General features: G+C 39.6%; 1 protein-coding gene across 1 annotated transcript; it reads right to left on the minus strand.

Moving 5' to 3' along the window:
- glt8d1 (glycosyltransferase 8 domain containing 1) lies at nt 1-25,853 on the minus strand. Its single transcript, XM_062054748.1, has 9 exons — nt 25,563-25,853; nt 25,383-25,481; nt 25,104-25,314; nt 19,714-19,831; nt 19,556-19,640; nt 17,877-17,989; nt 2,419-2,585; nt 2,209-2,321; nt 1-626 (listed from the first exon to the last, which is right to left on the minus strand). The coding sequence occupies exons 1-9, from the start codon at nt 25,570-25,572 to the stop codon at nt 442-444; spliced, it is 1,101 nt and encodes a 366-aa protein (XP_061910732.1). The 5' UTR covers nt 25,573-25,853; the 3' UTR covers nt 1-441.
- Nucleotides 25,854-25,864: the final 11 nt, after the last annotated feature.

Genomic DNA, 25,864 nt, shown 5'->3' on the forward strand with positions numbered 1-25,864 from the left:
ATTTACATCGGTGTGAAATATTTGTGCAAGTGTTTGCTTTAGTGGTTTGTATATTTAAGTCAATATTACAACCACATTGTAACAGCTGGGAAATAAACTATAACGTAAGACTGGTACAAATGACTGATTTAAAAAGACAACCTTTCCACAGGAAGTAATGAAATGAGGTAATTTCAAATTGATATGTAAAAAAGAAATGAACCCTAACAAATGCATCAGATAATCCTACATGTTGAGAGGAGGCTTACCTAAAGATGTTAGAATTTAAGCCAACGACTGACGTATTAATTTAAAAATAATGCTACAATGTATTGACAGGACATTGTGTTAATGATTTGAGGTTATTGTCAAGTTAATACTCAGGATGATGATGGCAAGGGAAGGTTTTAGCGTCTGCACTTGTGCTCCTGAGATATCCCAACAGAGGCGTGTTTCATTGTCTTATTTCTCCCCCAGGTGTTTTCGGACAGGATGAAACTTTCCCGTGGGGTCTGGGATGAACCACTTGTCCCACACCTCAGTGAAGGAGGAGCCTCTCCCCCAAGGCTTGTAGTGGCCATTCCAGTGGAGGAGTTTGGCTGCTTTTACAAACTGTGGCGAATAACGGCTTCCAGCACCTGTAGTGCCTGGAAAACATTGTCATGATTAAAAGTATGAAATATTAAAAATAATATTTTTTTATTGTTGATTAACTGACGAAGGAAACTAAAAAACAATCCCCCGTTTAATCAGCATATGCTAATATAGAATGTAAATATATACACTAATATATATACATATACAGTCGCGTTCAAACATGTACTTGTTGGTCACAAAAAAACATTCATGAAATGTGGTTCTTTTATGAATTTATTATGAGTCTACTGAAAATGTGACCAAATCTGCTGGGTCAAAAGTATACATACAGCAACATACATTATCAATTTAGGTGATGTAGAAATGTTACAATCAAATCAAATGAGCTTCATGGCATGGCCTCTTAACTTCATGTGAGTGATTACGATTGACGACACCTGTTGACTTCTCTGAGCCCATTTAAATAGGGCTCATGTGATGCAGTCATTAGACTCGGTTACAAACGCGACAATGGAAAAGTCAAAGGAACTTGACAGATCTGAAAAAACGAATCATTGACTTGAACAAGTCAATTTCCTTTATTTAACCAGGTAAAGACTCATTGAGATTAAAATCTCTTTTTCAAGAGCGACCTGACAAAGAGGGCAGCACAAACAAAGTTACAATAATAATTACACCATGATAATACAACAGAACAACAGCAGTCATACCACAACAGGTCAACAATATTTTAAAACTATTAAGTAATAATTCAATTTAAAAGCAAGTATATTGCCGAAGAGAACTGGTTTCTCAATCTTTTAAAATGGACTTAAACTCGTCAGCTCGGAGGTTGGATCTTGGGCGCAGTTGGGTGTTCCATAAGGACAATGACCCCAAACGCACGTCAAAAGTGGTAAAGGAATGGTTAAAATCAGGCTACAATTAAGGTTTTAGAATGGCTTTCCCAAAGTCCTGACTTAAACCCTATTGAGAACATGTGGACAATGCTGAAGAAACAAGTCCATGTAAAAAAAACAACAAATTTAGCTGAACTGCACCAATTTTGTCAATAAGAGTGGTCAAAAATTCAAGCAGAAGCTTGTGGATGGCTACCAAAAGCACCTTATTGCAGTGAAACTTGCCATGGGACATGTAAGCAAATATTAACATTGCTGTATGTATACTTTTGACCCAGCAGATTTGGTCACATTTTCAGTAGACCCATAATAAAATCATAAAAGAACCAAACTTCATGAATGTTTTTTGTGACCAACAAGTATGTGCTCCAATCACTCTATCACAAAAAAATAAAAGTTGTAGAAATTACTGGAAACTCAAGATAGCCATGACATTATGTTCTTTACATGTATGTAAACTTTTGACCACGACTGTGTGTGTGTGTGTGTACATACATATATATATACACACACATGTATATATTTATGTGTATATATGTATGCACACACACACACACACACACACACACACACACACACACACACACACACACACACACACACACACACACACACACACACACACACACACACACACACACACACACACACACACACACACACACACACACACACACACACACACACACACACACACACACACACACACACCAGGATTTCCAAGTGTACTTACCAAGGTGCCTGAGGTGCCACATGGGGTCAAGTGTGGAGTGACGTTTGTAAAAAACTATGAGGAGAGGAGGAGTGCTGATGCCCTCTGCCAGTGTTTTACTGTACAGATCCTCTCTGTGGGGGAAGAAGGGAAGGCAAACATGCTCCAATCTGGCAGAAACATGAAAGATGGCCGCTTCTGTGCCGCGTGGTGAATGAGAGAGCTACTGACTGCATGTTGAGCTGCATCCAGTGCTCCAGCTGACCACTGATGTTCAAGTTCCTCCACTCGGTCAAGTTGGCTACCATGACTCCCGGGTTGAAGGAGCAGGTGTTGGCCCTCATCCCCAGTTGCTTAATGGACTCCTTCTTGAAGTCCAGGAAACCTATGTAGTTATTCTAAATCCAAACAACACACTGTTAGAGGGCCTCTTTTCTAATCATATCGTGTACACTGTCAATCTGCATTCTTCCCCTTTTGGCCAAAACACTTTGATTCCTTTCCCCAACCAGGCCTACTCTGTTGCGCTTGATCCAGGGGTCAAAGGTCAGCTCTTGGTAATATTACAATTTTCCATGCTGACAAAGCAAGTACGCCTGTTAGAAAACGCTCCAACGTACAGTAAGGCTCCTCTTTCAAACGTGCTAGCTTGATGCTAATAGGATTTGCTACAAACATGCATGCTAACGATTAGCATTAGCAGTTTTGCATGGCAATTTCAACACATCCAAATTTTTAAGCAAGTGTGTGACTGTAGTGGAATTTCTGACCTTTTGAACCATATTTTGTGTCTGTCGAAGTCCGAAAAGAGAACGAGGTCGAAAAGCATTAAGAATGTCTGCTCGTTTCTTTTTTTTCTATTCTGTACCATTGAAGGAGCATATGTGGGTGAGAGTTGAATATATGGTTGGTCTGACCATTCTACAAAATGTTTTGATTGTTTGTTATGGCTAAAGGATTCAAGGAGGTTGCAGAATAAACAGGTCCAAAACAACAGGACCTTGACCCATGAGAGAAACAGATAAATGGCCAAGTAGACCAAGCCTGTTCATGATTCGCATGATTCTCGATTCATCCAGCGTCTCCGGAGGACGTTGTGTGTTTGCATGGGCAATTCAATCCAACTGTGTACCATTTGATTATGGGTAAATAAAACTTTTGTACTCAATTCACTTTTGTTGCTGTTTAAGATTCGGACCATCCACCACATAAAATTGGCGTCACGAACAGGATGGTCTAGAACGCTGCAGATCGACATCCACTCCCGGTCTCTCTCTAGGCAGACAAAGATTTGCACGTGCGCATCTAAAGGTAAGCAATTTTGCTTAATGTGTAAAAGCTGTCTGTCTGGAGATGATGACTAATTGTTGAACCTGTTTTTGATAAAAGATAGGTCTAGCCAGGTTCTCCAAAAACAACCTGGAATGGGGTATGTTATGGTTGGATTGGGTTGTTATATATGTGATTATATTGTCTGTGTGTTTGTTGGAAAACTTGTGATTTCTTGTTTTAACAATAAGGGGAACTGTTAATAGAATTGTGGTGGTTCAGGAGTGTCAAGCACAAACGATTTGAGGCAAATACATTTTTTAACCTCTTCCCCCTCTGGCAATGTCGGCAGAGGGGGTCTTCTTCTGCAAGTACATCAGATTATCAAATTTTGGAAAGGCATGTTTAACTAACTGGTGGTACATTCGACTATAAAGAAAAAATTGTTACGTTTGTGAATGTGCGACGCATCTGTCTTTGTGGAACTGCAGCGGTAGAAAGGCCTCATTTTAAGTGACCTTTTCAGTGACTCCGGTAAAGGAGATCGACTGAGCTGTCACGACATTCTTATTAATGTGCTGCAGTTAGACAGATGGAGATCGGGCTCCATACGGTAGAGCTTTGGTGAAACTTGGTGAAACTGTATGGAACTGACCAAACATGATGACTGTAGAATTGTTGGCTGATTACCAGTGACTCTACGGTGCCTTTAGGCTGTTGCCGTGTTGGTCAGGGTGGTAAAGCAGGGTCTGCTCCGCTGGACGGGTCAATCGCCGTTTTATGAGTAAGAAGGGACCTGTGTTCGTGTTATGAGACGGCCGTTCCACAAAAAGCACGCGTGTATAATTGTTTATACTGTCCGGACATTGGGGTGGGTATTATATTGTTAATGTGTGTGTATATTGGTGAATGTTGAAAAGTGTGTTGGATGTGGAGTGATTCAGTTTTTGTTGGTACATTTATATATATACGTATTTTAATAACACTTATGTATGAACTTTCGGTTCTGATCTGTTTCATTACCTTGAAAGGTAATCATTACTCCCACACTCCCGCATCCCCCCCCCCTTCACGCTTTCTCTCACATCCCTGCTAATCTGTAAAAGTTTGGAAATTGTCCAAAATGTGTGTGTTTATGAGAAGATAGACAAAGTTTATGTTCGGAAATCATATGAGTGAATGATCCATCCATCTATTTATCTTCTTCCGCTTATCGGAGGTCGGGTCGCGGGGGCAGCAGCCTAAGCAGGGAAGCCCAGACTTCTCTCTCCCAAGCCATTGCGTCCAGCTCAGAGTGAATGATAAATGTTGTTTATTATTATTAAGTTTAGATATAATACAGCTGTGCTTCTGGGTGTGATTGTGACTGTGCGATATTACAGTTGTGTAAAAAGTATCTGAGATTTTGATTACAAAAAGAAAGGCTCGCTCTTTGTTGATTTTTTTGTGCGCGTGTGACGCAGTAAGAAGAAGAGGAGGCTCTGTTAGGAGACATTTTGAGATAAGGTGTGTCGTTGTGACGAGGGCGTGTGACGAGGCTGTGTGACGTGCTGCACGTTAGACGTGGGCCGGAGAGGTGTGTCACTGTTAGCATAGCATAGGTTAGCATAGCATAGCATAAATTAGATTAGCATAGGATTAATTTAGCATTGAGCTAGGTTAGCAAAACATTAGCTTACTGAGGCCTAGTAAGGCTAGGTTAGCATTTAGCTTGGCATTACAAAATGTGAGGACAGCTGTACTCAGTCTGAAGAGAGTTTTGATAATAAGTAAAATAAAAGATACATAAATAAATAAAAATGTAAATATCAATAAATACATTTGGGTAGCTTTGAATAAATATTTATATAGCAAATACATTAAATAAAGTTAAATAAGTAAATTCAATCAAATTGAATTTAAATTTGATAAAGGTAAATTGATTATTTAAATATATTGAAATTTTAATTATTTTAAGAATAATCACGATAAAATAAAATAAAAATTTATATTCTAAAACATTCTTAACTTTTATCTCTGTAACTGGTATTAATCATATATTGTCAACGTTTATAGTCACACCTGTGTAAATCATGGAGTCTGAGTCGCAGGTGAGGAAGAAGTACAGACAAAAGTCGCCACACTCAGCGCTCCAGTCATAACAAAACGTAGAGCAGCGTTAAACAAATTCTAATCAGAGGACATACTAAGTTATGAGAACTTAAGTAAACAGACAGCAAGTAAACCAGAAATAATAATTGAAATAAATAACAAAGGAAGCAAAGTTCTATGTGACACTGAAGCATGTAGAATTACATGTAGAGAATAAAACTAAATGGAAATAAATGTCTGCAAGATAAGCAGTCTGTCCAGTGTTTACAAGGACGAGACGTCATGAACTGTGCTCGGATTAGCAATAGCGTCAGATTATGAAAGAGGAATAACTGTTAAGAGATAAAGAAAGACGCATGACATTATATGGTTTTGGATTGTTGTTGACCCTGTTGTATTTAATAAGACTGATTTATTTTGGATTGATGTGTTTTTATTGTGAGAGAGAGAGAGAGAGAGAGAGAGAGAGAGAGAGAGAGAGAGAGAGAGAGAGAGGTTTGAAAGGAAGGTGAAGAGAATGGATGTTTATAACCTTACGTGAATGGTTTCTAGGAGAGAATAGAAATAGAAACATTGTATGAAGTGTAAGGAAAAGATGGATACAGGATGTGGTTTGTAAAGGAAAAAGCAAGTTGAAGGAAAGATGAGAAAGTGACAAATGAAGGTATTCGTAAATGGTATTCGTGTGTGTATGCTGTTGGTGGTGGTTCGCTGCAAGTTTGTCTGTTTGTTTGTTTGGTTGGTTGTTTGAGTGAAATGGGAAGAAATCAATAGGAATAATTAGATGCAAAATGGAATAAACTATGAGTGCGACAGATAATTAATGAATGAATGAAATACGTTTATTTCACCATTTAACTCCTAAAGCTAAAAAACATTTGTATTTTATAATTGTTCTTACTTTACCTATTTCAGAAATCAATATCCCCGTAAATTATAGTTTTCTCCTCTTAATGTAAATAAGCTAAGAATACAAGCTGGAAGGCTGTTCTTTACTTAAAACATAATTTCCATTGTTTTTAAAAAACAGAATATCTGAACATTTTAACACATTATAACTTATAAATAATGGATTGGTAGGTTCATAGTAGCACGCTTTGTGTATTATTCTAATGATTTTTTAAAGTTTAAGCATTGGGTCTATATTTGTTCCATAAACATTTCCCCAAACTTCAACACAATATGTTAAATATGGAAAAATAAAAGAATAATATAACATATGCAGACATTTCTTATTCAGCATGTGTCTTACTTTATACAGAATAGCAATGGATTTGGATATTTTTCCCTTTATATATTCAATATGCGGTTTCAAGTCTTATCCTGAACAATATACATTTGTATCATCTGCAAACGTAATACATTTTAATTTAGTAGATACTGAACACATATTTAAATAAAGTATAAATAACTTAGGTCCCAATAACGAGGCTTGTGGAACCCCACAAGTTACTCTTCTTGGCTGTGATTTAGTCTTGTTAATTTCCATATATATAGATCGATTACTTAAATAACTACTTAACCACTGTTGTGAAACACCTCTTATGCCATAGTTTTACCATTTATGGGGGTATTGAGATAAGATGTGAGGAAAATGTCTGCTGTGGTTCGCCATATAATTTGGAATGTGCACTCACGCACACACACGACCTTGTGTGTGTGCCACGCTATCAAAATGACTGGAGCCCAACACTGTCTGTGTGTGTTGTGACTGGTTTGAATGAGCAGGTGGAGGAACGAGAATAAATGCACGCTTTTATTCTGTAGAATATCACGCACGACAGGAAGTCAGAGTGCACAAGTGAAGTGTAGCATGACAGCATGCTCGAACCAACACAAATGATAGTTTAATTAACTTATAGATAATCTTTAGTTGATTTAAAATATTACTTAAATATACATGAAGTAGTACGTATAATCTTTGAATTAGGGGTATTGATTAACATTTACTGGGACAATTAATGCTGTGATTTTAAACGTGATATGCAGAATTGGACTAAGCAAGAAGATAACGACAAGGCTGTGACAGAGCAGCAAGGAAACAACTCCTTAAATTACAGATCGCTGAAACTAAATGTCAAAAGAACCGTGAGGTCAAAAATCAGCTAAAGTATATTCAACAATGGGTGTACGTGTTTTGAGCTCCAGCAGATGGAGGAAAGAAACCTCAACAAACGTGAAACCAGACAGTCGGACTCGGGTGGTGGTCGCGGTTATCCTAGGTCAAGCCAGGGTGGAAACTGTTTTGCAGCCGGGTGACTGGTCATGTGACTGTGCCAACTTCTCTAAACAAGACAAGCTCCGATTTGCAGCCAGAACATCATACAGGTGAGACAGAGGACGCCCAAAGCAGGACAAACAACAGGAGATACAAACAGGCCCCTGCTAGACCTAAGTGTCAACGGACAATGTTATCAGTTCATGATTGACACTGGTGCCACACAATCATTGAAGCATCCCTTTGTGGTCGACCTGCACACACCTTGCCTGCTTGGTAATGACCTGCTTTACAAACTGTACCCTGACATTCAATATCACACAGAAGGAACCTTCCTGGTGTTGCCTGACAGCATGACATCTGCTGACATCTACTGGGTACACCTCCTCCCGGGAGCGAGTGAAAGACAAGGACTGCTCGAACTGTCCTATCAGTGAAAGCCCTGGCTGACTGAGGTGCGTCCGTGTGCACCGCCACATGTATGATCACCAATTAGACAACTCATAATAGGAGCCCTTTGACTCCTATATATGTTGGAACTCAAGGTATGGCCGCTCATGTGAACTATCCTTACAACAATTAGCATGGTATAAGATGGACAATTGCTGTCCCACATTGTTCCCTTGCCCTCTGTCCCGCCTACAAAACCAAAGACTTAGGTCGAATGATAAAACAGGGCGTAGCTGCCGCTGATTGAACCAACACGCAAATACCACATTTTCAATTGTTTCGGTTGTCTGTTAAAAACATGGCTGTGGGCTGCAATTTGGACACTCCTGCTGTAGGCTGCGAGGAGCTAGCAGCTACACAACAGCTGAGCTAAAACAACACATTTAAGCATATCAAATAATTATAGTTGCTTATTAAGTCGCTTAGAGACAGAAGTCTGATAGAAAGTATTCAGTAACAAACGTGTCCGCATCATTAAACTTTCTACAACAGGAACCATACTGAATAAGTCCAGCATTTACTGTCAGACTCTAATCTGGGGTACCTTTGTCTATCGGAGACATGGTTAAAACCCACAACACTTTTTGTTCTAATTAATGTCCCGGGTACAAGATTACAATTAAAAAACAGATCAAGTGACAAAGGGGGGAGGAGTATGATTTATGTAAGGGTAAACATGAAAAGTGAACAAATAACCCTCCCAGTAGATCATATTGAGTGTGTTGGAATTAAAATCACATTTTCTTCAGAAATGTGTTTCAAGGTAATTGTAGCATACCAATCAACCACAGCTAAAGACACTAAGGCTGCAGCTAACGATTATTTTTCTATCGATTAATCTATAGATTATTTTTTTCGATTAATCGGTTAATCTATAGATTATTTTTTTCGATTAATCTATAGATTATTTTTCCTTTTACCGATTATTTTTTTTATTCAAAATGAAGATGAAAAAATAAATGTAGGCCCGTTTTTTCAAAAGGCATGGCTTTTATTTACAAAAAAAAAGAAGTATGGCCACTCAGTCAACATTGACAACAACATGACTAAATATTCTGTAACAATGTAAACATTTAAAACTTTTAACATTTAACAAAATTAAAAGTAGCTTATTTGCTTTTTAATGTGCAAATATAAAAGTCAACATCCAGTGCAAATCTTAATATTCTGCAATAGTATAAGCATTTCAAAAGTAAAAGTATTGCTTATTTTGCTTTAAAATGTGCAAAAATAAAGATAAACATCCAATACAAAAAAGTGCAAAACGAAATATTCTGTAACAACAGTGTAAACATTTCAACAAAAGTGAAAGTATTGCTTATTTGCTAAAATGTGCAAAAATAAAGATAAACATCCAATACAAAAAAGTGCCAATCTAAATATTCTGGAGCACTGTAAACATTAAGTATTGCTTTTAAAATGTAGAAAATAAACATCCAGTCCAACACAGTACACAATAACCAATTCTACTCATTCCAGTGAGTGACTAACAGTTGCAATGAAGAAAGGTTAGCATGTCTACATGCTTTGGTTCTTTTCTTGTTTACAATATTCCCAGCAGCTGAAAATAGGCGCTCAGAAGGGGTCGATGTGGCTGGAACTGAGAGGTAATTAGCCTTCACCTCAAGCCAGGACTGCGAGTGAGCTGAGCTGCAGTTTATATTTCTAGAAGGTCAACGGGCTCATAGTGATGTTACTAGTAGTTGACTGGGAGGTGTTTATTATCATTTGGGGAGAGTCCGCTGCCTGATGCTCACCTGCTAAACACCTATCTGCTCCACGCTGAAGCGCTGACTACATGCGCTCTGAATACGCACTGCTGATTGGCTGATAATGCTTCGTGTGTACCAATCAGATGGTTGTGTGGGTGGGACAATGCTGCGTGTGTACCAATCAGATGGTTGTGTGGGTGGGACAATGCTGCGTGCGTACCAATCAGATGGTTGTGTGGGTGGGACAATGCTGCGTGCTGAGACAGACGCAGAGGAGCGAAGCAGCTTGTTAAGACTTTAGCAGCTAAAGTTAGCTTTAGCTTAGAAACTCGTTCGGTACACCCCCGTGCCGAACCGAAAGCCCCGTACCGAAACGGTTCAATACAAAACACGTACCGTTACACCCCTAGCAGATACAAATGACACAGTCATGTTTTTGTGTAATGATGACAACGTATGCTCGCGCGGACGATTGACTAGTTGATGGTTTTCTTTTCAAATGTTCGTTCATTGACGTTGTGCTGCTATGATAGGCCATTTCCGCTCGACACAGTGTGCATACAACAACATTATTAGGCCGTTTATTGAAATACTCCCACACTTTTGACCACTTTTGGCATGCTTTTCCCCCCTCGCTTGCACCGCTCGCATCGTCTGCTTTGATCGTCTGCTTTGCGGTCCGCCATGACGGTAGTGTGACGTAAATATGCGACGCGTCGACGCACAAAAACGGCGTCGACGTATTTACGTAACCGATGACGTCGACTACGTCGACGCGTCGTTTCAGCCTTAAAAGACACTTTTCTCAATTCATTTTCAGACATCCTCAAAAGGCACAGTATGAAAGAATTGATCGTTATGGGGGTTGTTAATCTGGACTGGTTAAATAAATTGCGTAGAAAGAAACTTAAGGATATTATAAACGGCTTTTACATGACACAAATGATAAGCAGCCCTACTAGAATTACATTTGGATGACAAAAATCAAAGAGATCATCTGTAAATACACTAAAACAAAACCCAGAAAGAAAAGTGCTAAAATAAAAATACCTTGTATTAATTAAACAATTTGGATTCTAATGAAAAATCGGGACTCAGCTCTCAAAAGAGCCATTAAAACAGGTCTAAATACAGATCGTATGATTTTAAAAGTTTTGAGGAACAAAGTTACAATGCTTATGCGGAAGTCTAGGGCTGACTTTCACTTAGAATTAATCAAAGCTGCAAAAGGGAACATTAGACAGTTATGGAAAACCATTGATAAACTCACTGGAAGAGAGCAAACAAGAAACAACACTATAACATTAAATATCAATGGCGATACTATCACAGACAGTCTGGACATAAGTAATCATTTTAATGAACATTTCATCCAGTCTGTACAAACCCTGAATAAAAAAATTCCCTCAAAATCAGTGCAAAGAATTGCCATTTATTCAGGATAGACTAATTTTAGAATCAACAAATGAAACAAAGGTAAACAAAATCCTCCCTGCATTATCAAACTCACGATATAGAGATATATACGGTCTGGACACTTTCTTCCTAAAAACGTATAAAGATAGTCTTACTGCTCCTATAACAACATTGATAAATAAATCAATAACAGAAAACACTTTCCCTACCACGTTGAAAACGGCTACTAACATCCCAATCCATAAAGCAGGAAATAAACAAGACATCAACAAGTACAGACCAATTAGCCTTCTCCCCGTTATATCCAAAGGAATAGAAAAATTTAAGTTAAAAAGTGGCTTTGGAGCAATCAAAGCTGCTCACACGGTCACTAAGGTGGGCATTATGTTTGACATATCAACTTAATGTGTATTATATTTATCAATGAGAGCATTTTTGTTGTAAATTGTGAGGTATGGCTGTTAAAATCATGGTTGTTTTTACAAATGATGACAGATGTGAACAAGAGCATGTATTGTCTTTGTAGGATGATGTAAATAAGGTGTGGTTGTATTGTATATTAAGTATGTGTCAATGAAAGGGCATTTTATGACTTTTCTTAATTTGATTACATGCTATAGTATGATTATTTATTGATTAATTATTAATTATTATTAATATATATACATTATTAATTATGATTAATTATTGTCATAATTTTATTGCATGATTTTTGTATTCCTTTAATTCAGGTAGCCAGGGACTGAAGATGGAAAGTAGCTATTTAGATATAATCTGGTACAGAACATATCTGTCTTTGAACTTAATGTTTCTGTGCATTGTCCTATCATATATAGACTCAATTAAATACAACTACTTAGTGAATTATTGTGGCCACAATAATTCACTAGGTGTTGCAAAATATCAAATTACTATTGCAAAAGCAAACATTGACCTCAAACATGACCTGTCCTCCGCCTCTGCTCTTGCTGCGCTTGACTATCAGCTGCCTTTTCTTTTTCTTGGATGTTTCTGAAAGTGCTACTACTACTACTACTATTACTACTACTACTACGACTAACACTGTCACTTTTTCAGGGACAGAGGGGGGAGGAGGTGAGTTTGGATTGTGTCAAGTTTGAGCGTGTCAAGGTTTTTATTTAATTGATATGATCAATCCGGTACAAGGAAAAAGGTACGTAATGACTTGTGTTGACAATTACAGTGGTTGGCGGAAGCAACCCCAACCTCAAAGGAGGATGCCAATTCAGTAATTAAATGACTTGTAAATGATCTAATACCCCGACATGGTTTCCCCAAAAAAGACTAGGTCAAACGGCACCCATTTTAAGAAAGCAGGTTATCATCCTCAGTCACAAGGTAAGGTTGAAAGGATGAACCAGAAAATCAAAACAAATTGGCTAGAATCTGTGCACAGACCAAATTGAATTTGATTGACATGTTGCCATTAGCGTTAATGATCATTCGAATGTCCCTGAATAAAACTGTTTTTACGGCTTTTGAATTGTTCACCCTATGAACTACATACAGATCAGCCCTTCCCAGGACCAGCAGCTCCCTTGGAAGGCGGAATCAGCGTGAGACCAAAATGGTAATTTTACAAAATGCAGAATTTGTGTGCCAGTTCTTCTGTGCAGATTCGAGGATGACAGCCCGCCACTCCAGATTCCCTTCCACCCGCCGAGAGGGTCAGGGTCAAAGTCGGATCCCAGACAACACCCGATACCTGACTGGGAGGAACCTCAGAAGAGAGAAAACACCTTGCCAGCGATGACGAGAACGACTAAGGTTGCCAGCCACGATGTGTCCGTCGGACCTCCAGCAGCTGTGGAAGGAGGTGTCGGGGGTGCCGAGCGGCGAGGAGGCCTTGAAGCAAGCCGAGGGCCTGGACTTGAGCACCAACAGCTCCAACTCTACCTCAGCCTTCCCCAAAGCGGCCAGCGCGCACATGTCACTGCACAGCCTGCCCAATGGACAGAGCCACACCCCAAAGAGAGACAGAGCCAGACTGTGTGAGTGGATCTCCTTCTCCACCAAACTTATTTAGTTATTTATATTTGCACCTTATTGCTTTTTATCCTGCACTACCATGAACTAATGTAACAAAGTCTAAGACTAATCAAAGGTGAGGCCACTAATTGTGTTCTGTGATACGATTTTACTGCAGGCTGATAACGGCGATCGCTCGGTGAGGGTCATAGAGGAATTTCGCCCCGCATAACAACATTGGGGTTTTCGCCTCTATCTGTGGTAGAGATTTTGTAAGGAAGTGGCCTAGGTCAGAAATCTGTATGGTCCAGGGTTCTAAAACCCTGGAAGAGGGGTATGTATTGGAATTTCTGACCTTTTGAACCATATTTTGTGTCTGTCGAAGTCCGAAAAGAGAACGAGGTCGAAAAGCATTAAGAATGTCTGCTCGTTTCTTTTTTTTCTATTTTGTGCCATTGAAGGAGCATATGTGGGTGAGAGTTGAATATATGGTTGGTCTGACCATTCTACAAAATGTTTTGATTGTTTGTTATGGCTAACGGATTCAAGGAGGTTACAGAATAAAACAATAAAACAACAGGAGCTTGACACATGAGAGAAACAGATAAATGGCCAAGGAGACCAAGTCTATGTATGATTCGCATGATTCTCGGTTCATCCAGCGTCTCCGGAGGACGTTGTCTGTTTGCATGGGCAATTCAATCCAACTGTGTACCATTTGATTATGGGTAAATAAAACTTTTGTACTAAATTCACTTTTGTTGCTGTTTAAAGGCCTACTGAAACCCACTACTACCGACCACGCAGTCTGATAGTTTATATATCAATGATGAAATCTTAACATTGCAACACATGCCAATACGGCCAGGTTAACTTATAAAGTGCAATTTTAAATTTCCCGCTAAACTTCCGGTTGAAAATGCCTTTGGATGATGACGTATGCGCGTGACGTAGCCAGTGAAACAGGAGTATCGGTACCCCATTGAAAACAATACAAAAAAGCTCTGTTTTCATTTCATAATTCCACAGTATTATGGACATCTGTGTTGGTGAATCTTTTGCAACTTGTTTAATGAACAATGGAGACTGCAAAGAAGAAAGTTGTAGGTGAGATTGGTGTATTAGCGGCTGGCTGTAGCAACACAACAAGGAGGACTTACTTGGATAGCAGACGCGCTAGCCAACGCTAGCCGCCAACCGCATCTGTGATCGGGTGAAGTCCTTCGTCGCGCCGTCGATCACTGGAACGCAGGTGAGCACGGGTGTTGATGAGCAGATGAGGGCTGGCTGGTGTAGGTGGAGCGCTAATGTTTTATCATAGCTCTGTGAGGTCCGGTTGCTAAGTTGCTAAGTTAGCTTCAGCGTCGTTAGCAACAGCATTGTTAAGCTTTGCCAGGCTGAGAATTATTAACCGTGTAGTTACATGTACATGGTTTAATAGTATTGTTGATCTTCTGTCTATCCTTCCAGTAAGGGATTTATTTATTTTGTTTCTATCTGCATTTGAGCCAGATGCTATCACGTTAGCTCAGTAGCTAAAGAGCTTCGCCGATGTATTGTCGTGGAGATAAAAGTCACTGTGAATGTCCATTTCGCGTTCTCGACTCTCATTTTCAAGAGGATATAGTATCCGAGGTGGTTTAAAATACAAATCCGTGATCCACAATAGAAAAAGGAGAGAGTGTGGAATCCAATGAGCCAGCTTGTACCTAAGTTACGGTCAGAGCGAAAAAAGATATGTTTTGCACAGCATTCTAGTCCGTCACTCTAACGTTCCTCATCCACAAATCTTTCATCCTCGCTCAAATTAATGGGGGTAATCGTCACTTTCTCGGTCCGAATCGCTCTAGCTGCGTTGAAAACAATAGGAAAATATGAGGAAGCGAACAACTGACTACGTCACGCTACTTCCGGTAGGGGCAAGGTTTTTTTTAATCAGAGACCAAAAGTTGCGAACTTTATCGTTGTTCTATACTAAATCCTTTCAGCAAAAATATGGCAATATCGCGAAATGATCAAGTATGACACATAGAATGGATCTGCTATCCCCGTTTAAATGAAAAAAATTCATTTCAGTAGGCCTTTAATATTCGGACCATCCACCACATGACAAGTACAAACCTTACAGCGGGTGTGTCAAACTCGTTTTTATCGAGTCACAATTATGGCTGCCCTCATGGGGCCGCGTGTAACAGTGAATATATAAGAATATAAATGTTTGATAGCCTAATTTGCACAAGAAACACTTTTTGATAACTATAATTTCTTAACAGATTGATGGATGACTTGCTTTGCTGTTGCAGGATCAGACAATATTCAAGTATCCGCAACATATGCAATTGGATGCAGGACATGTTAAAATAATAATATACATTATTATTATATACATATATTTATAAACAATAATAATACATTCAGCCAGAAAGTGCTTTATTATTTCAAGCCTTTTTTTGTGGGCCACAAAAATTATGCACCCCGTAAAATACGGCCTATCACATAAAATAATGTAGCATGTCACATAAATAATGTGACATATCACGTAAAATAATACGGCCTATCACATAAAATAATGTAGCATGTCACATAAATAATGTGACATATCACATAAAATAATGTAGCATGTCACATAAATAATGTGACATATCACGTAAAATAATACGGCCTATCACATAAAATAATGTAGCATGTCACATAAATAATGTGACATATCACATAAAATAATATGGCCTATCACATAAAATAATGTAGCATATCACATTAATAATGTGACATATCACATAAAATAATGTGACATATCACATAAAATAATATGGCCTATCACATAAATAATGTAGCATATCACATTAATAATGTGACATATCACATAAAATAATGTGACATATAACATCAAATAAAATGGCCTATCACATAAAATAGTGTGGCATATCACATAAAATAATGTAGCATACCACACAAAATAATATGGTCTATCACATAAAATATTGAAGCGTGCCACTTAAAATAATGCGCCATATCACAAAATAATGCAACGGGCCACATAAAATAATGCGACCCTTCACATAAAATAATGAAGCGGCCCACTTAAAATAATGCGGCATATCACATAAAATAATGCGCCATGTCACAAAATAATTCAACAGGCCACATAAAATAATGCGGCATATCACATAACATAATGATGCTGTCCACTTAAAATAATGTGGCATATCACATAAAATAATGTGACATATCACATGAAATAATGTGACATATCACATAAAATAATGATGCTGTCCACTTAAAATAATGTGGCATATCACATAAAATAATGTGACATATCACATAAAATAATGTGACATATCACATGAAATAATGTGACATATCACATGAAATAATGTGACATATCACATAAAATAATGATGCTGTCCACTTAAAATAATGTGGCATATCACATAAAATAATGTGACATTACACATGAAATAATGTGACATATCACATAAAATAATGTGACATATTACATAAAATAATGTGACATATCACATGAAATAATGTGACATATCACATAAAATAATGTGACATGATAATGCTGCATAGCACATAAGATAATGCAACGGGCCACATAAAATAATGCAGCATTGTAAAAAAAAATGTTGTTTTTTATTATTATTGGCTAATACCAATAGAAGAAAGCTAATATTGATATGTGTCAAAATGCCAAATATCTAATATACATATTTATTAACATTTATCAACACACACCAAAAATTGGTACCGATTGGATTACCGTAATTTCCGGACTATAAGCCGCTACTTTTTCCCCTCGTTCTGGTCCCTGCGGCTTATACAAGGGTGCGGCTTATTTACGGCCTGTTCTTCTCCGACACCGACGAAGAGGATTTCGGTGGTTTTAGTACGCAGGAGGAAGACGATGACACAATGATTAAAGACTGACTTTTCATATACCGGTAGGCTGGTTATTTTGATAACGTACAGGCAAGCACTTTGTATTACTTTGCACCGTTGTATTATTTGTACTCTGCACGAATGCTGTTCGCCATGTCAAAGATGTGAAAGTTTGATTGAATGATTGAAAGATTTATTGTTAATAAATGGGACGCTTTGCGTTCCCAAACAGTCATCTCTGTCCCGACAATCCCCTCCGTGGTAGCAGGAACCCCTATATACTACGGTAATTACACATCAAAACCCTGCGGCTTATAGTCGGGTGCGGCTTATATATGGAGCAATCTGTATTTTCCCCTAAATTTAGCTGGTGCGGCTTATAGTCAGGTGCGGCTTATAGTCCGGAAATTACGGTAATTGATTGGATTCCCACGTATGAGAATTGGTACCGTACTGGCTCAAATGTGATAAGTACCCATCACATCCTGCAAGGTGTTCCAATGACCCTACACGTGTGTTCTGTATGTGCCAACTAATAGTTACATACAAATCCATAATATCAATAAGCTTAGCCGAAAGACAAATTATTTGTGTCATTATTGGCTCATGCCTACTGATGCTGACTAGCAGTAAATACTGTACGTATGGTAAGAGGTTCCCACCTGATTTCCCGCCCCTCGAACGATGCCTTTAGCGGAAGCTGAATCGCAGTCGTCAGAGAAGGCTGCTGCATGTCCAGATTTTAAACTGCTTTCATAAAGCTCTTTAATATCCCCTGAAAGCAAAATGACAGGTCAGTTTTACTGGCAGAACACATGGAACTAGAATTTGCAAATCCGGTAGGAATTTCGTATGAACGCCCGATGTGCGCAAATCGCTAAATCGCCGATACACGTGAGCGGAACTGAATTGCTTGAATGTCCAAGGTGAGTGGAGTGTGTGGATGTTGGAACGGTTCAAATCGGTTGAGAAATGTGGGATATGGAGAAGTTTGTATATTGTCCATTCATTTTCAATGGGGGAAATTCAACCCGGAGATGGCTCTCCACCCTTTTCCGGGTGAGAACCATGGACTCGGACTTGGAGGTGCTGATTCTCATCCCAGTCGCTTCACACTCAGCTGCGAACCGATCCAGTAAGAGCTGAAGATCCTGGCCAGATGAAGCCATCAGGACCACATCATCTGCAAAAAGCAGAGACCTAATCCTGCAGCCACCAAACCAGATGCCCTCAGCGCCTTGACTGCGCCTAGAAATTCTGTCCATAAAAGTTATGAACAGAATCGGTGACTAAGGGCAGCCTTGGCGGAGTCCAACCCTCACTGGAAACGTGTCCGACTTACTGCCGGCAATGCGGACCAAGCTCTGGCACTGATCATACAGGGAGCGGACCCCCACAATCAGACAGTCCGATACCCCATACTCTCTGAGCACTCCCCACAGGACTTCCCGAGGGACACGGTCGAATGCCTTCTCCAAGTCCACAAAACACATGTAGACTGGTTGGGCAAACTCCCATACACCCTCAAGGACTCTGCCGAGAGTATAGAGCTGGTCCACAGTTCCACGACCAGGACGAAAACCACACTGTTCCTCCTGAATCCGAGGTTCGACTATCCGCCGTAGCCTCCTCTCCAGTACACCTGAATAGACCTTACCGGGAAGGCTGAGGAGTGTGATCCCACGATAGTTAGAACACACCCTCCGGTTCCCCTTCTTAAAGAGAGGAACCACCACCCCGGTCTGCCAATCCAGAGGCACCGCCCCCGATGTCCACGCGATGCTGCAGAGTCTTGTCAACCAAGACAGCCCCACAGCATCCAGAGCCTTAAGGAACTCCGGGCGGATCTCATCCACCCCCGGGGCCTTGCCACCGAGGAGCTTTTTAACTACCTCAGCAACCTCAGCCCCAGAAATAGGAGAGCCCACCACAGATTCCCCAGGCACTGCTTCCTCACAGGAAGACGTGTTGGTGGGATTGAGGAGGTCTTCAAGACATTCACACAATAATAATAATAAATAGATGATTTTTTTTGGTTTAGAATTGTATTTATGTGAATGCTTTGACATTCACACAATAATAATAATAATAATAATAATAATAATAATAATAATAATAATAAATAAATACAATTCTATACTTAAAAAAATCATTATGTGAATGCTTGGACATTCACCCAATAATAATAATAATAAATAATTTTTGGTGTAGAATTGTATTTGTTTGAATGCTTGGAAAATTCACACAATAATAATAATAATAATTAATGATTTTATGGTGTAGAATTGTATTTGTGTGAATGCCTGGACATTCACACAATACGTTCATATTCGTGTCTCACCTTGCACGATGATGTCATCGTCCAAATAGATGGTTTTCTCCGCCTCAGGCAGGTATGAAGGCAAATAATATCTGGCAAAAGTCAACTAAAAAATACAAGATGTGAGCCAAGGTTGCAAAAAAGTTTACGGATGGAGTGTGTAGGATGAACACCCTCACCGGTTTGGTAGTATCCGCCAGCTGAGGGTCTGTAGCTACCTTCCCAATGAGCAGCTCAGGCTTGAAGACAACCATCTTGTATTTGATGTGTTGTAGTCTGGGAACACTCAGCCACGCCCTGGTGATAAACAATCCCAAATTAAAAAGGTGTCTTCTCTGATGGGCTGTATGTGTGATTCTGCCTTTACCATGCTAGTCACTGTATTTCACGTTAAAATGGTATGAATTTTCAGTAATACAATTAGGGCCTTTGCGTTTATTCTTCTATACGTTTCAACGCCTTTATGAGGTCCTTGACATGCACGGAAACTCACCAAATTTTCAGTGCATCAGGTCTGGCGATATAATTTTACATTGTGGTGTTCAGGAAGACGAAGTTTCCAAATTGAAAAAATGAGCCCCTGCCAGCAGATTCACATATTGTCACAAAAATCCCTGGAGACGTCCCAAGAACCCATATTTAAAAACAACATCTTGGTGTCTGTCTGCCATTTTTAGGCCAAAAGCAGGGGTCGTGCTTTAACAAACTGCTCCCTGGGGCGTTGAACAAATGAGTCGCGGTTAAAATGACGGAGACTAGACAAATGGGCGATGCTGAATTGCGAAGGAATTTTGCCTATGCCGTGGGATGTGGGCGTGGCAAGGCGCCAAACTTTCAACTAATGGTTCGCCACAAAACTTTTAACATTTATAACTCAGCTCCAAAAGTTCAGATTTTGATCATAATTGGTTCAAATGAAGATGATGACACCCTGAAGTGCCAGCTGGGTCACTACCTATTGGTACACATTTGTGGTGGGCGGACTCTGGTGGCGACAACTGCTGCTCACCATCACCAATTAAACTGTCATTACTTCACTTTAGATGACAGATACTAAACTGATGGGCGATGATAAATTGTGAACAAATTTTGCCTACTGCATCAACTATCATTACTTCACTTTAAATGATCAGATCTCCTTCCAAAAGAGGCTTTAAGGTTGGGGTCTGATAATGACTAGTCAAACTATGGCCCACCAGCGTCCTCAATTAGGCCTGGGAGAGCTTTCAAATTAATCTGAAATACCAGGCAGTTTCCAAATGCTGCAGATTTGCTGCCATCTTATGGACAATGTAAGTAAATCAATGACCCATAAATGCTCTTTGATTTAATAGCACAGCATTTACGTATATGATGCAATCCAAACAACCTTTAACGACAACCAACACACAATGCAACCAACACAAAAAGTCAACACACATGGTCACACTTAAAAAACAACCTGCTCACTAAACTTTGTGGATTTTATGAAAAATTACCAAACACCATAACAATTTCAAAAGTACACCCATTTGAATCTATTAGAGTGCATGATGGCAAACATGTAAAACACTTTCTCCACACTTATCCATGTTTGGCGCATTTTAACTGCTTGATATTTCTGATCGATTACAAAACTTAAACAAGGTAGGAGTTGAACTCTCACAAACTTGTAATATTCAATTATATATATTTTATATTCATTATATTAACTATATACACTACCGTTCAAAAGTTTGGGGTCACATTGAAATGTCCTTATTTTTGAAGGAAAAGCACTGTACTTTTCAATGAAGATAACTTTAAACTAGTCTTAACTTTAAAGAAATACACTCTATACATTGCTAATGTGGTAAATGACTATTGTAGCTGCAAATGTCTGGTTTATGGTGCAATATCTACATAGATGTATAGAGGCCCATTTCCAGCAACTATCACTCCAGTGTTCTAATGGTACAATGTGTTTGCTCATTGGCTCAGAAGGCTAATTGATGATTAGAAAACCCTTGTGCAATCATGTTCACACATCTTAAAACAGTTTAGCTCGTTACAGAAGCTACAAAACTGACCTTCCTTTGAGCAGATTGAGTTTCTGGAGCATCACATTTGTGGGGTCAATTAAACGCTCAAAATGGCCAGAAAAAGAGAACTTTCATCTGAAACTCGACAGTCTATTCTTGTTCTTAGAAATGAAGGCTATTCCACAAAATTGTTTGGGTGACCCCAAACTTTTGAACGGTAGTGTATGTACACACACAAATTATATTTATATTGGTGGCGGGCCGTGCGTTTCCCACCTAGGCCTTCAGTGATGTCCTGTGTCCAATGATTACCTCTCAAAATACCATCATTTATGTCACCACATGACCATTGCTGGAGAAATACTATACAGAAACACATTTGCGCACTACTGAGCATTGAATCACCACCAACAGTGTACAAAACGGGTTATTTTCTGGCGCATTTAAGAATGTATAAACCCGCACCAGCAATTAAAACATATCTTATGTGGTACTGTCAAAATTAAAATTGCAAAAAACATATTAAACGTGAAAAAATAAAGAAATAAAATATCTGAACTCACAATTTGTACGAGCTTGGCCGACATCGTCTCACAAGACGTAGTTTCTCTTTAAATAGCCTTCTTGAAAATGACCTTGCAAATATATCTGTTGTCTTGTCTAATCATAACAGATGCAGATGAGGCGTGTTGGCTGAGTTCTTAAAGTTTACTCCACAGGGTGCTCATCAAAAACATCCTGCTGCCGGCGTGGCTAAACGGGGCTACTGTGCATGCTCTTCACTACTGTCGCATGCTGGGTAATGGAGTTCTTATGTTACCTAGCTCATAACATCACAATAGATATCTGCCTTAGGACAGCTAGAAGGCCTTACTGACAACAATTCGTGATCTGATTGGCTATCGCAAATGTCTGTCAAATGTTTGTGTCCATTCACTTAAAGTGCACCGCATTGTTGATCCTGAAGGCCTCAGGCAGATTTCGTACAAACAACATAAGCTAGCTGAATGCTGATTGGATAAAAACTCTATAACCCAAAAACAACAGCACTGGAAGGAGCATAACATGACATGAAGAGAATATGAGTACTTTAGGATATTTAGGGAAAGTAAAAAAAAAAGACTTTCTTGAATTATAATCATGATTTCTTTCTTTTTAATGATTGTCACACACACACTAGGGGGCGGGGCGGTATAGCTCGGTTGGTAGAGCGGCCGTGCCAGCAACTTGAGGGTTGGAGGTTCAATCCCTGCTTCCGCCATCCTAGTCACTGCCGTTGTGTCCTTGGGCAAGACACTTTACCCAGTAGTGTCACCAGTGCCACCCACACTGGTTTAAATGTAACTTAGATATTGGGTTTCACTATGTAAAGCGCTTTGAGTCACTAGAGAAAAGCGCGATATAAATATAATTCACTTCACTTAACTAGGTGTGGTGAGATTATCCCCTGCATTTGACCCATCCCCTTGTTCACCCCCTGGGAGGTGAGGGGAGCAGTGAGCAGCAGCGGTGGCCACGTCCGGGAATCCTTTTGGAGATTTAACCCCCAATTCCAACCCTTGATGCTGAGTGCCAAGCAGGGAGATAATGGGACCCATTTTTACAGTCTTTGGTATGACTCGGCCGGGGTTTAAACTCACGACCTACCGATCTCAGGGCGGACACTCTAACTCAGGGGTGTCAAACTTACGGCCCGAGGGCCGGATCAGGCCCGCAAGCAGGTTTCATCCGGCCCGCGGGATGAATTTGCTAAGTATAAAAATGAACCTGAAATTTTTGAACGAAAAAAACAGCTGTTCTCAATGTGTCCACTGGATGTCACAATAGCAATTCTTTGTATCTTTGTAGATGATGCTACATATGGACAAAATAAACCACACAATGTTAGTACACCAGTCGAGGAAAATGATCAAACTACATAAATAACATACTGTAATTAGATTTTTATATTATTATTTTTATCTTGATAGATTGAAATTTAACACCAAAGAGTTGACTGATGAACATTATCACATAATTTATTCAGAAAATATAAATAACGACAAATAAAGATAGAATACTACGAACCGCAACATGTGTCAGGTTCAAACACTGATGACATCTATCAAACAGACGAGAAGCAAGGAATCATGCAGAGACAGAGTTAAATTTGGCTCAATTGAGGAGACACGTTTTTTGGGCTGTACTCTAGTTACAGATCCAAACTACGTTCTAAATGTCCAGCCCACGTGCTTCCTCTATTTATTTGGGAGGTCCCTTGTTACATCACTGAAGCTGTCGCTGAGGTAAGGGGGTAATCTCGACAGCTCCAGTTAGACACAATATATAATTATACAATAATGCAGTTGTCATATCGCCCTGTCTCTGCTCTATCTGCGTCACGGCGGCGGTGTTCGGCCTTGGCAGTCAGTGGGCCATTCCTGGACACAGACACTGACACGAGACTGGCTTGCAATCTTTTGGATTGCCAGCTTTGCACAGACAAAGGAAAATACCACTTCAGCACATTTGATAATAACTATAGCAACGGCCCTTAAGAATAAGCGTTGTGTGATAATATATACATAATTATTCTAACATTTCCCTCCTGTTTATCACATAACTTACCCAGAATCTTCTTATCCCTAATAACTTCTTCTTGCGTTTTTTCAGTTAATAGTTAATTTCTTTAGGGCCAAGTTATGTTTACACTCAGAGTTCAACATCATCATATTTTTATATTTTTTATATATATATAGTCACCAGGGTCTGGAAACAGAAGCAAAAAAAATATGATTTGTACATTTTCAGAATGTGCTTGTTATATTTTTAAACAAAGAAAACAATCTGAAGTTGTCTTTAATTTTAAATTATTGTGCCGTGATTTTACCAGTCCGGCCCACTTGGGAGTAGATTTTTCTCCATGTGGCCCCCGATCTAAAATGAGTTTGACACCCCTGCTCTAACTGGTTATGTTAGGCCAGCAGAGAAGGCCTTCCTGGCCCTGACGGCACACCACTGATATATACACGCGCACGCACACACGCGCACACACACACACACACACACACACACACACACACCACACACACACACACACACACACACACACACACACACACACACACACACACACACACACACTTACTTTACATGGAGTCTGCTTTCGGCCCCCGGCCAAATTTTTTGAGCCCAATGCGGCCCCCCCATGTCAAAAAATTTGGACACCCCTGGACTAGCCGTTAATATCGACAACAATATCGTTGTGGTGGAAAATCATAACAGTATTAACTTGCACCTCCACATGCACCAATCTTTCTGAATGTATTTGTGGTGGGTCTCGGCATTGGGAAGGACGTGACAGCATGAACCCCGAATTGGCAGGGGTGCGAGGGTCCCTTTAATGTTGCTTGCAGCATTAATTGTTATTAGAACTACACTACATCGTACTGAGATGCATTTCTTAGTATGACGCAATGACAACAATGATCAAATAAAATCCAATTCAGAAAATATCAAGTCTTCGCAAAGTTAGCATGCGTTGGGGTTGTCAATGGGTTGCACAAAGTATACCTGCCCTACTGCCTTACTTCAGGTGTTCCACTGTGTCATTCAGGGTGACAATGGTGAAGACAACATTGGCCTTGGTGTTGTGGTAGATGCTGTTCATAACAGCAACAGCAGCACCAAGCCTCTCCTCAGCAGCACTGATGACAACAGGGATCTGGTCGCCTGTCCTCTCCACGTCCACTCTCAAGTCTGGAGATAATTCAGCTTCAAAAGGAAGAATGGCGCCAGTATCTGGAGGAGATAGATCAGTGTTAACTTGCAGGTGTGTGTAATGGTGGCCATGTTGTGCCAGCACCTACGTGTGATTTCTTTGTGTAAGAAGTCGCTGAGGTTAAGAAGATTCCGTTGTATTATGATTAGGAAAGCCACGGCAAGCAGCACAAGAATGACCACGTTAACTGGAGATAAAAGTGCGTTCGTTAATTATAACCTTCAAAAAAGGACAATATTATATAAAATGCAAACAAGCCTGAACGTACCTTTCCTCATTGCCGTGTTGGTCTCTATTCAATTACTGACACTGAGACGCCACGTTACTTTGGCAATCGGCGTGAAACTAATACACTACTACAAAGTAGCAAAAACAAATGTTATAACATTTAACCGTCCGCGCATATGTTAACTGAGTAAAAAAGCAAGTAGATAAAACACTGGAAATATTTGGACCAAACTGCCAACTCAACATCAACTCCTCTCGCCCGTACAAATAGTCTCCCGCGGCGTGCCTGACTAGAAGTTAAGACTATATTATTTGCAGTCTGAATTAAACAATTGGTTTCGT

This window comes from Entelurus aequoreus, linkage group LG01 (assembly GCF_033978785.1).
Source record: "Entelurus aequoreus isolate RoL-2023_Sb linkage group LG01, RoL_Eaeq_v1.1, whole genome shotgun sequence".
NCBI lineage: Eukaryota > Metazoa > Chordata > Actinopteri > Syngnathiformes > Syngnathidae > Entelurus > Entelurus aequoreus.

Bases quoted from the DNA above. Each gene is read 5' to 3' on its own strand.
- glt8d1 (XM_062054748.1), bottom strand. The intron at 25,315-25,382 runs GTAGGTGCTGGC...TATCTCCTCCAG, and splicing joins CTTACACAAAGAAATCACAC to ATACTGGCGCCATTCTTCCT. The intron at 19,641-19,713 runs GTGAGGGTGTTC...TGTATTTTTTAG, and splicing joins TGGCGGATACTACCAAACCG to TTGACTTTTGCCAGATATTA.